Here is a 13,481-nt window from a genome sequence, read left to right as displayed (position 1 = left end):
GGCCACGTGCCACCTCCAAACCAAGCTGACCTGTCATATGGTGTAACGGGGTGTAACAACTGTTTCTTACATATACCACATGGCACAAATACTATAATATAACAGAATAAAATAGAATGGATCATTGGTGAAAAAGGATGGATCTATCATTTTAAAAAAGCTATACTGAAAATGTCACGACTTCCACTGAAGTCGGTTCCTCTCCTTGTTCGGCGGTCGACGTCACCGGTCTTCTAGCCATCGCCCATCAACCTTTCATTTTCCATTTGTTTTGTCTTGTTTTCCCACACACCTCGTTTACATTTCCCTCATTACTTGTCGTGGATCTAACCCTCTGTTCCCCCCATGTCTGCGTGTGTAATTGTTTATTGTCAAGGCTGGCACGCTTCCGGCTGGTTTGCACCGGGTTTTGTTTTGTGACGCGGTTGCGTTCTGTGCAAATGGTTGCCTAAGTAAAGTGCTTTGTCCAGTCATCTCTGCTCTCCTGCGCCTGACTTCCATGCACCAGCTGCACTCACCCCTTGACAGAAAATGAAATAACACACGTAAAGAGATCTATTCATACTCCAAGTAAATGAATACCAACAATTCAACAGTTACATGTATAAACCGTTATTATCTGGCCAAAGCCTACGGGGGTTTTGTAGCTGTGTAACTACATCTTCGCATACGGTTGTGATTTAATCAGTTAGACCCCTTTCATCACTAAAGAGAAAGCTGAAATCTGTGTTTACACGCCAGGCATTTAATTACATAGTTTGTAGTCGGATATATCAGTTAGAAATCAAATCAACACACAACATCAACAAATAGTATAAAAAGCAACAAAAATTAACCGTGATTATGAAAATCCATCTCGCCACAGCCAATGTATTTTTTTGCCGCTTTGCACTGTAGAGTCCTCGCATATGGTTGTGATAAAGTCCATTAGACCCATTTTATCACTAAAGAGAGAGCTTAAATCTGTTCATTTCACACACGCGTTTTCAAGCCAGGCATTTAATTACGTAGTTTGCCGGAGATATCAGTTTAAATGGAGTTAAGTTGTCTAGCAAAGACAAAAGCTTCTCTCTGGATCCACAGCTGTCAACAAGGCCTTTCGCTGGTCCGTTATTATCCACTGACACAACACACAACACCATCCGCCACCACAGCTTAGAAATCCTAATAGCTGAAACACAGTTGAAGTGTGTACGCTCAAAACCAGAGAGATGTGGAGGGAAGCCAGTGGTCAAACTAAAACAAGAGTGCACATCTCAGTCAAAATGGCTCTTTAGTTCTTGAAATAAAAAATATACTGTATTTAAAAATACATCAAATAAGTAGAACTGACTGGAGAAACTGCCATACAACAAGAAAAATACACCTTGGCACAAATACATAGCCTACTATGTGCCCCCATGTTGGGGCCCCGTGTTGAGCCCTTCCTCTGCCATGCTCTCTCTAGGCACAGAGGCAAGCCGGAATAGACACATTCAATTCAATTATATTAATAACTTTAAGAGCAGAGACTGTGCGCCAAAGATGGTGGTTAAATTAAAATACTTCACTCAGGCCATTTACCATTGAAAAGGAATTGTCGGTTCCTGTCTACTTAAGCTGTGATAGCATGGGTCTGGTCTACTTAGTTCATTGACTTCCATTGAAACAGAAGAAACGAGGGAGTGGGATGTCTCTCTTCCTCTTCCGTCTCTGCTGTGCGCAAAGTAGAGAATCCCGCACATGCGAAGAAGCTTCAGACCTTTAGCCAGAAAACATGGATCTGCAGCCACTCCGTAACTTTAATTAACAAGCCATACTAAATGCTTTTTAGTGTTTTATACATGATTGTAATGCATATAATGCTTAGAATTTGCAATGCTTATACATGTTTATAAATGCACTATTACTACTAATTTATTGATAGTGTATTTACTACGTATAAATAGTTGATGCATGTTGACTAGTTAAATTAAAGTAATATTTTATATTATAAAGTTATTATAAAGTGTTACCATAAAATCAATCTGTCCTTCAGCCCAAATGTACTATATGTATTTCACAAAAGCATGTATTCACTAATCTTGATATACAAAATCCAAAACATTGACCTTTTAAATGGTTTAATCATGCTTATTAATGAGAGTTATTGTAAAGCGTTACCCCAAACTACAGTCCTTATATCTCATTCAGTAGGGCATTTACAGTTTCTGTTTCACAGCAGCATTCTAATGGATCTGGATAAGAGAAAGCCGAACGTTTATCTGACCTTTTACAAGTTTAAGTAACCCAAACTGTACAATCTGTCGTATTTAGCCTTCATGAATTTACATCCACACACAGCAGGAGCACATATCCCCTAATCTTGATAAGCGAAAGCCAAAACATTTGTCTGACCTTTGACCCAGGTGGGAGTTGGGTAAATCCAGCCCCTGACATGGGATAGGTTCTCATTACTCCAGCTGGTAGGTTAGCTCCGGATGATACATCTGGATAAATGTGGAGGAAACAGGAACGACAGGACCATGAAACACATGGGATCGAGGGAAGTTTATGTTGTGTTAATTCTTGACTGTGAAGAAACCAGAAAATCACAATGACCTGTGTTAAAATGTTGTCATGCTATCCTAGTTTTGCTTGTTATGTTTGTATATCATGGCTGTTCTTGAAAAATTAAAGGACCAGTCTACTTCACAAGCTCACCTTAAATTGTTTTTATATTGGCTCCGATAAGAAAATACCACATTTCTATTATTTTTATTATTATTATTATTTATTTAATCTTTATTTAACTGGGCAAGCCAGTTAAGAACAAATTTACAATGACGGCCTACCCCGGACGACGCTGGGCCAATTGTGCGCCGTCCTATGGGACTCCCAATCACGGCCGGATGTGATACAGCCTGGAATCGAACCAGGGACTGTAGGGACGCCTCTTGCACTGCGATGCAGTACCTTAGACCGCTGCGACACTCGGGAGCCCAAAAATAAGTTGTACTCTCAAAATACTGTAATCTTTACTGAAAAAAACGATAAACCCCAGACAAATAGTGTAAAAATACAAGTTGCACAATTAGTAATAGTAATTTACATCGATTTTACAAGTTTTATTCGTGCGTTATAGGTACTATATTGAGATGATATCAACACATGCACGATCAAGTTAGCCCGATCTGCTCCCTACTCCCTAGATCGAAAAATCCAAAATGAGACCCATGCCATGCACCCTGCAGTCTAAAAATAGCAGCAGTTCCACCCCCATCTACCGCATATCTACCACATATCACATATTTCCCCTCTTAAAAACACCACAACATTGACCTTCAACCTCCAACCCGAAGTCTTTGAGACACAGACACACACTCCAACCTACCTTGATTGGCGGTGGAAGAGTAAGCCATGGAGTTATTCACTCCGACGTTGTTTAGGCATCCTTCAGACGACCCGGCAGGACCGTAGTAGACGGCTCCGGCTGTGATTGTAGCACTGCAGACAGAAGCGGACGCCACGAGAGGCTTGTTTTAGTTTCCTGACTAACTGATTGAGTGATCTGACTACCTGCAGTGCTCTGTCCTCCCTGGCTAGTCTATCTGGCTGACTAACAGAAAAGTAAACGTATGAAAGAAAATGAAATAAAGAATGTTGCACACTCTATATACAGTATATCCCAATGATTTAATGGGTATTAACTCTATATACAGTATATCCCAATGATTTAATGGGTATTAATTACACCAATGTTTTGGGCATTATGTCCCTGCTGCAGGGACGCTACCAGAGACAAGTTTTAGATTTCTGACAGACTGACTACCCTCCCCTCGACTGTCCATGCCTGGCTGTTGCTATATCTTGTGACTGGGGACCTCAAGTCTCATATTCAAAAGCCATTAAGGCTGTATATGGAACACAAGTGTAAAAATCTAATGCCTCGGCTGTCCGGGAATATTTACTTTGGGAATAACGGAGGAGATCAGAATAAGGTGAAGACATGACTTAATGGTCTCAAGAGTATGACGATTAAACGTACAAAATAAGGACACAAACTAATACATTAAGTAACTTATAAAGCATGTATAAACAGGTATAATGGCTTAATCATTAAAGTTATTACAATTTTGTAGCCTATATCTGACTGAAGTACCCTAAGAACAAACTTTCAGTGAAGCACATGCAACTCAACTGCTACGCAACACAAAAATGTACTACATTTAGGAAACGTTTTTGATAATACTTTGCAATAAGGTACACTTTCTAAAGCGTTTCTAATTATGTTATTCATGATTTATAATGCATTTACAAATGATTAAATAACAATTAATGTAGTAGTTAGAAACCCTTTAAACTCTATATGAATGGTACCCTATTTCCTTATATCTGACTGAAAATACTTCTCAAACCCACAGTGGAGCACACGTTACACAAAATGTCAAGATCAAAACAGAACACATTTAAGAAATAGTTTTAGCCTATACTGTATCTATCTGAAAGGCACCCTCAATACTGTACTTCACAACCCACGGTAGGAGTGGAGCACGTCACACATTAGTCATTTGTTGTCAGTCACTCCCTATTCCTAGACAGGAAGCAGAAAGCCGTTTCTAGATCACACAGAAGCATATCAACGTGCTGTCTAATCTATTTGACCTCCCTATAACTCACCCTTCAGAGTACAGCAAGCGGTTCTGCAGGTGTAGTTTACCTTTCACGTGCTGGTCCCAGTCCTGAAAACACATCCAACCAAACACTGTCAGATAGATAGACCCTGACTCGCTGAACGCTATCCCCTACCTCAGTGCACCCCCTTTGAGCACAGCGACATTCCCCCCCTGTGTGTCTGGCCCTGATCATGGGTGGCTGGACTATAATTAAAGGGGCAACAACTTGGAGCCGAGAGCAACTGCTTCTGGAGGAGCTACAGTTAGCCTGGTCTCAGATCTGTTTGTGCTGTATAGCCAACTTGTCATGCGAATGGGATATATGAGTCCCAAAGGAGTTGGCTAGACCACACAAACAGATCTGGGACCAGGCTAACTGTAGTTGGCTCTGTTGGGTAATGATGTTACAACCTGCACACCACAGTAAAACTAAACTGTTCCTCACACCCCGTTCAAGGAACAGGCCATTTACAGTTCAGTTCACACACACTAATGAACTAGTAGTTGTTGAGCAAAGGATCTATTACAGAGCTTAAGATTAGAAAGAGCAAGATGCTAAAGGGATTGAGTTCAATATTTACACCATAGAATTAGGAATTAGTATACTAGAATCTATATGAACCTTCTTATGATGGGATAAAGGTCAGCCATTTTGGTCAGGAAGCAAACCATGGTTTGCCAGTGTTGTGATAAGATATTGTGTAAAATAATGAATTTGAAGAATTTATCTGCACTGTGTTTGTCAGCTAGCTAGCCAGACAGTTTTAGAGGAATGATTCCAATAATTATTCAAATGAACTGCCAATATGCCAACATTCCATTCAAACGATGCAGTCAACCCACAGCCATACACTGGCTGAAATCAGTTGATGATAGGACTTAGACAAGTTGTAAATGCAACAAGTACTGATTATATCATATAATAGCACTCACATCATTCAAAGAAAGCTAAAATAGATGGTCTGTTTACATATGTTTTTGTCACGCCCTGATCTGTTTCACCTGTCCTCGTGCTTGTCTCCACCCCCTCCAGGTGTCGCCCCACTTCCCAATTATGTCCTGTGTATTTATACCTTTGTTCTCTGTCTGTTTATTGCCAGTTCGTCTTGTTCGTTCAAGCTAACCAGCGTTTTCCTGTCAGCTCCTATCGTTTCCCAGCCTCTCTTTCCTCGTCCTCCTGGTTTTTGATCTCTGCTTGTCCTGACACTGTACCCGCCTGCCTGACCTCTCGGCCTGTCCCTGACCCTGAGTCCGCCTGCCATCCTGTACCTTGGCCTTACCCTGTTTCTTCGACCCCTGCCTGCCTTGACCTGTCTTTGCCTGCCACTGTTGCGGCAATAAACATTGTTACCTCGACAGTCTGCGCCTGGGTCTTACCTTGATCCGTGATAGTACGAACTGGCCATGACTGACCCAGCAGACCTGGACCAGCTCCGCCACGCCATCTCCTCCCAAGGATCCGCCATTGGTAGGCACAAGGAGTTGTTTTGCGGTATGGTGGAGGGGTTCCAGGTTACAGCCGAATGTCACAACCAACTATTGGACATTTTGCGGGAGCAAGTCCGCGGGTTGCCTACTAGGCAGCCAATCATGATGGTAACCTCCCAGCCCCTCTGTAACCCGGCTGGTAGCAGCACCGTCACCCCGGTTTCCCGGGAACCCCGCTTACCTCCACCAGAGCGCTATGATGGAGATTCCGGAACCTGCCGGGCCTTTCTCTCCCAGTGTTCCCTCGTTTTCGAGCTGCAGCCTTCTTCGTTCCCCTCGAAGAGCGTATATAATTACGCTGATGTTCGGGAGGGCACTCGTTTGGGCCACAGCGGTGTGGGAGCAATAATCTGCCATCTGCCTTAGTCTGGAGGTATTTGTGGCGAAGGTGAAAAAGGTGTTCGTTGCTCCGATGTCCGGGAGAAAGGCTGCCCAGAAGTTACTCCAGCTTTGGCAGGACACCCTCAGTGTGGCAGACTATGCGGTGGAGTTCCGCACGCTAGCAGCCGAGGGTACCTGGAACCCGGAAGCGCTGTTCGACACATTCCTGCATGTATTGTTGGAGGAAATAAAGGATGAGCTGGCAGCCGGAGAACTACCAACGGATCTCGACTCACTACTCATCGCTTTAACCATCCAGATCGATGGTTGGCTACGGGAACGTAGGAGGCAGAAGAGTTTCGATTGCGGTCCCAATCGCTCACTCAGGGATCCCACCTTGCAGCTGATAAACTCCGGAAGTCCCCGAAAGAATCCGTGCTTACCCGAGTCTCTCCAACAGCCCCCAGAGACTGCCGATTCACCTCTTCCCGAGCCAACGCAGCTCGACAGGACTAGGCTGCCTCCAGCCGAGCGCGTACGCAGACTTGCGACCCAGAGTTGTCTGTATTCCGGTACTGCTAGTAATTTTGTGTCTACTTGTCCCTTCAAGAGAGCTATCTCATTCGTTGGAGTGAGTACTCTGGTGGGTCTGAGAGATAATTGTTCTTCTCCCGTTACTCGCCTCCCTCTCTATGCCACCCTGCTGTGGGGCGATCAGTCCATGTCTCTCCAGGTGCTCATGGACTCAGGGGCCGATATGAGTCTCATGGACAATACCCTGGCGTCCGAGCTGGGCATCCTCACACAACCCCTCTCCATTCCCATGGGTGTTAGTGCTGAACGGGCACCCGGGCCACTGCGCTTCTGCAGCATCGACCGGTATCCAAGGAAGTCAAGTCTGAGGCACTGGCACGTCGCTTTAGGGCAGCGGCTACACCCCAGGAAGCCGAGACCTGTCTCCCCCGCTCCAAGATCACTAGCCCCTCTGCTGTTTGTCCTCTGTTACCCTGTACCCTCCGTATTTTTCCTACCTTTTCGGTGTCTAGAGTCAAAACCATGTCTGACTGCCCCTTGGCTTCTGTTTCTAGGCCCATCCCTCCCCTGTGTTATCGATGGCCAGCCAGCGTACACGGTGAGAGGCCTCCTGAGGGTTTGACCCTGGGGCATCGGGTTTCCAGTACCTGGTTGACTGGGAGGGTTATGGCCCGGAGGAGAGGTGCTGGGTTCCCGCTAAAGACATCTTGGACCCGGCCCTCATCACCAACTTTCACCGCCGGCACCCCGGTCAACGAGGTATACGCCCAGGTGGAACGCCAGGTGGCGTCCCTAGAAGTGGGGTGGTACTGTCACGCCCTGATCTGTTTCACCTGTCCTCGTGCTTGTCTCCACCCACCTCCAGGTGTCACCCCTCTTCCCAATTATGTCCTGTGTATTTATACCTGTGTTCTCTGTCTGTTTGTTGCCAGTTCATCTTGTTCGTTCAAGCTAACCAGCGTTTTCCTGTCAGCTCCTATCGTTTCCCAGCCTCTCTTTCCTCGTCCTCCTGGTTTTTGATATCTGCTTGTCCTGACCCTGTACCCGCCCACGTGACCTCTCTCACTGTCCCAGACCCTGTGTCTGCCTGCCGTCCTGTTACCTTGGCCTTACCCTGGATCTTCGACCCCTGCCTGCCTTGACCTGTCTTTGTCTGCCACTGTTGCGACAATAAACATTGTTACCTCGACAGTCTGTGCCTGGGTCTTACCTTGATTCCTGATCATTTTAGAGGCTATTTATACAGACAATTGGTATAAAACCTATATAAACTGCATATATAATTATTTGACAATATTTTAGGTTGACAATAATTCTATTACACAATTTCCGATATATCACAGGCCTTACTTTTATTTTCCTGCATAATTAAAATCAGGATTATGCCTCTGCTGCCATTCATTCCAATCAGACTGGTTTGGATTTCTCCCTGACCAATATGGCTGCAATTTTCACTCCATTCTGGAACTTTGAGGGTTTATGTCATAGCCCCTCTAGTAAGTTGATAGGATCTCTATGGTTAACACACTACAGTACATGAAAATGTAAACGCATTGATGATATATGTTCACTAGAATAAAACCATATTTTATCCCACATCGTCTATGCCTGCATCTCAGTTTCAAAGAGCAATACATTCTAATAGGAGTGTCACCAAGCTTGTTCAATGTAATTAAGTATTTCTCTAGTCTAGACTTTACAGGAAGTTACATATTTCTCCACAAGAAGTGACATACTGTCCATAGGAAATGATATAATCCCCGTCCAGTGAGCTCCACCCACCTTGAGGTTATAGACCTTCTTCTCACAGATGGTGCACTGGTGGGGCAGGTGGGATGGCGTCACGGTGTGGAAGTCATTCAGCTGGTGAGGTTGGAGTTGTACGGAACCACCTGTAGACAGGGTCTCCTCTCCCCCCTGCAGGGGCTGCTTGTGGTATCCCACAAACCCCTTGGTGCCACCCATGCCTGCTCCGAACGAGGAAGTAACTCCCCCACCGCCGGAATTTAACTTGGGGTCAGAGGTTGGCTCCTCTGGATTGTACAGTTCCTCTCTGGCACGGACTGGCTGCCCAGTCCCCATCCATACTGTGGCAGTATTGGAAACCATGTCCAACCCTTTTTCCGCGTGGCTCATGTTAGCTGGGCTTTTCCACTGCTGCTCATTAAAAGGGTTCTTGTTCTGATCGTTTTGATTCCCAACACCGAACCCAGCCTGTTGTTGTTGACTCTGACCATAGAAGTCAATCTGAAAGCCTTGGTTTGTACTCTTTGCCTGAGTCATGATTGGTACGTACTGTCCTTGTCCCTCTCCGGCTTCACTCAACGCCACCGACGTCCCCCCTGTGAAGCCATACTGGAGACGCCTATCCATATCTGAAGGGTATGTTGAGCCAGCTTTCTTACCGTAGTCTGATCCACCATGCTGGTTGGCCTGTTGCTGCTGCTGTTGGTTCCCAGAAACACCCCCACCTCCGTAATGGTTCAGCCTCAGATTACCATGATTCTGGTTGAATCCGGCCCCTACCAAAGTCCCAAGGGCAGAGTTGGGGGGTGGCGGCGGTGGCGGCGGTGGTGGAGGCAGTTGGAAGGCTAGGGCACTGGAGTGGAAACCACCACCAACTGCTTGGGGATTACTGACCATGGCCGAGGCGCGGAGCTGGTTGAAGAGGGGCTGGGACATGGCCACATTGGCAAGGACCTGATTGAGGGAGAAGATAGATTAAAAAACATTAGTCTCGAAAACAGCAACACTTGAAAACAACACTTGAAACACTTGAAAAGTGTGTTAAAATAATTGCATTTCAGAATAAAATTCCCAGATATGTAAATATAAGAAAACCAACCAACCCTGTTACAGACCTGATTGAGGAAATAAAAGTAAAATTGAGAAAATAAAAGCTTGCATTCCAAAGTACCCCAAAAAATACAGGCAAACCAATAAATTCTGTAACAGACCTGATTGAGGATGCTGGCTGCGTTTGCAGAGTTTGCGTTGCCCCCCACAGCACTCTGGGCCAGTTTAAGGCGGTGGAAGGTGAGCTGGGCCTGGAGCTGGGCTAGCTGGATACTGGCGGGTGTCAAGAGGAGCTGTGTGTTCTGGTGGTTCTGGTGGGTCCCACCCCCACCACTCAGTTGGCCCTGGACACCACCCACTGGCTGGGGCTTGTTATCATTGCCGTTGGACAGGCTGGTGCTATAAACAAACAGGGAAAAGATGGATGAGAAAATGTAAACAACCGTAGCTATAAAACACAGCTTTTAATCAGAGATTTGGGTCCCACTGTTTAAAACGAATAAATAAATACATTATGTAGCCTTAACATTTAGCTTCTGTGGAGGAACTACAATTCGTATCAGGGTCATAGATCATTGCATTATAGAGGAACCGGTAGCAATAGCAGCTTGTTTCGCACCAAGCATGGTTAAACGAGACAACAAAGTTTTGCAACCAGCTGTAGACATGAACACTTATCCACATACCCACATACCCACCACACAACCCCAGACCCTTCCCGGATGCAAACGCTTTTGACTGGGCCCTGTCCTTTCGTGTTCTGATGAATGTGCTCACATGCTGGCTAAATTTAGTATCTTGCACTATCAATCAAATCATATATAGAACCCCATGACTTGACACAGCCCAACCCGACCAACCATCAGCCCTGATCCAACACTCTAGAACTAGAAGGCGAGAGACCAATTGGATTAGGGGTGGGCAAGGTCCCAAGAGAAAGTTGTTTTAGACATTGATGGACACAGCAGCCATGTTGTTTTCTCACATACATGAAGGTCTATAGCGCCACATAAGGGACATTTTGTTTGTGAAACGTAACAACACAGCTTCTTCACAGGGTTAGCGTCTGCTGGGTTCAAATTGTGAAATATGGAGAAGAGATTAATGTAGATATTTAGATCGTTGTGGTTTTGTTCGGAACATGGAGAAGCAACTGAATCTTTCTGAGGATTAGCACCTCTTGGTTTGTGGTGCTACTGGCTTGTAGAGTTGTCATATGGTCTTACGAAGAGGTACGTTTCCACACCATAAAGTCATCACGTCAGTGCTGTCGCTAAATTAGACATCAGTTATATTATAGACCACGGGGTGGATTTTGTTATTGACATTTCACCATTTTCACAACCGATCACATTTGAACGATCGTATGCCATCACTATTCCATAGATTATTCAAATAATATTTATTCCATAGTATTAGGCTACTCTTTATTTCACAAAATAGTCTAACATCATACACAGTTATAGTGCACCTGCAACTTACATTTTGTAGAGACATCTTGATATTAGCATACTGTCTTACACACTTCTGATAGTACACATGTCCCCCTGTGACTTAATTCAAACTTGGACAATTAACCGCTTTGACTTAACGGTCACAAGATGACCTCATATTGACATCCTCATACAGTATTACTGTGTATATCATATCACTATGACTTTGGTCGTACATGGTACATGCTACTGTATAACATCATCATACTTTGTTTGCACCGTGGCACCAGAGCTTCGTGTTAAATTACATACTAGCTTGTACTGAGGCTAAGACTTTAGGACCCCACAGCAGCTGCCCTTTTAATTGCCTGTCTGTCTTTTCATCCTGGCAACACCACCACACGCTAGCTCTGTAGTAGTATACGTAGCCATCTTTAAAAGTCCTGCTTTACGGCCTGCACGCTGTTAAACCACACAAACAACAACTGCCCCGGTTGCCCCTCGTTGTCCTTCTGTTAGCTGAGATTGAAGTGCCAGTAATGTCACAATGATACCCTCTGTCTCAGTCAGAACAGACCAGACTATGGGCCTAGCTGCCCAGATCAGATGAAGCTGTTTATGTCATGTCAGCCAGTAAACGGATAAAGACTGTGATTGTCACGGTATAGGTGGATAAGCAGGGTGACTTGTGCTAGAGCACAGGACAATATGAGAGGTGATTTCTAAATACAGGTTTATAAAGGAAGCAAGGAAGCAAAAAAGATTGAATAACTTAAAATACTTTGCAGGATATTGTTGTCTTTCCACAAGATGCTTTGAGCACTAATACCAATATGTACTTTATTTAAAAGCTACGTAAGTAAGTGTTGAACTAGATCTCTTGGACACTTGACAGGGCGGTCAGCCCCCTGTGCTGCATGTTGTACACACTCTTATCAGTACAAGCACGCTGATGGATCATATAAACACTGCCGCAGCCGATGACTCGCTGCTAAAAATACTAGTCTCTCATCTGTTCTGACACACAGCCCTTAATAGACAAATATGGCCTCGGCTCTTACTGAGGCAGCTGGCTCTGAGTAGAGCAGACCTGGGTCCAAATAGTATTTGGTTCTTTCAAATAGTTTGGGACCAATGGAATAGTCCCAAAAGTTCCAACCCTGCCCACCTGGCATTCAGGGCCAAGCTCAATCAAACGACTAAGTATTTTAAAGACAGAAAGTACTATTTGAACCGAGGTCTGGCTCGCTGAGTGCTGCTGGCCAGGCCACTTCAGACCTGTCCAGATCTTGTAATACGAAACAGATTTAGTAGTAGAGGTATAGATCCATGGATGCATCTCAAATTGCACTTTATTTTCTATATACTACTACTTTTTACTCTTAAAAGTAGCTTTCTACATTTATTATATTTTATTTAACCTTTATTTAACTAGGCAAGTCAGTTAAGAACAAATTCTTATTTACAATGACGGCCTACCCATAGGGAATAGGGTGCCATTTAAGACTCAGGTTTCAAGTCGTCCCGGACAGTAATTTATTCATTAAAATCAGGTGGTGGGATATTGGAGCGTGATATGATAAGCCATCATTAGATGCCCCCTGTAGAATGTGTGTGTGTGTCTGCCTGTCATACAATCGTTAATAAATTCAAACCAGGTGTTAGGGTTATTGGAGCGTGATCTGATAATAGATCATTAGATGTGCTCTAAAGGATCGGGGGCCTTTACACCAATCAGAGATGGATACAGTGTATATTACACTGACTGATGACAATATGAATGTCACACTGAATTTCTCTGGAGCGATCCTCAGCTGAAGATGACTCTACATATGGTAAGTTGCTCTTATACCTGTGTATTAACTAAAGCAACAACGTTGTATTAAATAGTACCAAAGTAATTGCATTATAATTGAGTTAAACATGTTTTTTTTATTACAGAGGAATAAACTGTTGCTTTAAAAAAAACACTGAGTCCCCTGTTGTTTTGCTAATGACCTTGTAACTGACTAGACTATTAGGCCCAAATGCTTGTCTGAGGTCCTATTGTGTGTCTGCTGTCTGCTGGGAATCTCTTACCATGTCATAAATGCTGGGCCCAGTCTCCTATACGCCAGAAAAAGACTCTCGCACACACAGGGTGACGTCATTGCTGCCTTAGCTTATGTCGCCACGGTTCAACAAGCTCAACCTTGAGTGCATAGTTGAAGGTGTTCGGTTTTTAGAAACACAATAACGATGTAGGGGGTGAGCTATTATAGAATTAAGATCTCAT

General features: G+C 44.3%; 1 protein-coding gene across 3 annotated transcripts in view; it reads right to left on the bottom strand.

Moving 5' to 3' along the window:
* Nucleotides 1-13,481, bottom strand: part of LOC149978761 (RNA-binding protein 20-like) — a 71,985-nt gene that overhangs the window by 18,579 nt on the left and 39,925 nt on the right. For 2 of the 3 annotated variants that reach the window (XM_090195635.1, XM_090195636.1), the window contains exons 2-6: nucleotides 9,935-10,172; nucleotides 8,760-9,677; nucleotides 4,639-4,700; nucleotides 3,353-3,465; nucleotides 2,377-2,468 (exon numbers count right to left, since the gene is read on the bottom strand). In XM_090195635.1, the coding sequence (XP_090051761.1) occupies nucleotides 2,377-2,468; nucleotides 3,353-3,465; nucleotides 4,639-4,700; nucleotides 8,760-9,677; nucleotides 9,935-10,172 (1,423 nt within the window). Of the gene's footprint in view, nucleotides 1-2,376; nucleotides 2,469-3,352; nucleotides 3,466-4,638; nucleotides 4,843-8,759; nucleotides 9,678-9,934; nucleotides 10,173-13,481 lie in introns of those variants that run through there. The other variant, XM_090195637.1, reaches the window with a different exon arrangement.

This window comes from Oncorhynchus mykiss, chromosome 13, assembly GCF_057628025.1.
Source record: "Oncorhynchus mykiss isolate SJ-2025 chromosome 13, ASM5762802v1, whole genome shotgun sequence".
NCBI classification, from domain to species: domain Eukaryota; kingdom Metazoa; phylum Chordata; class Actinopteri; order Salmoniformes; family Salmonidae; genus Oncorhynchus; species Oncorhynchus mykiss.
The sequence above is the reverse complement of the archived record's forward strand: the minus strand, read 5'-3'. Positions and strand labels throughout refer to the sequence as shown.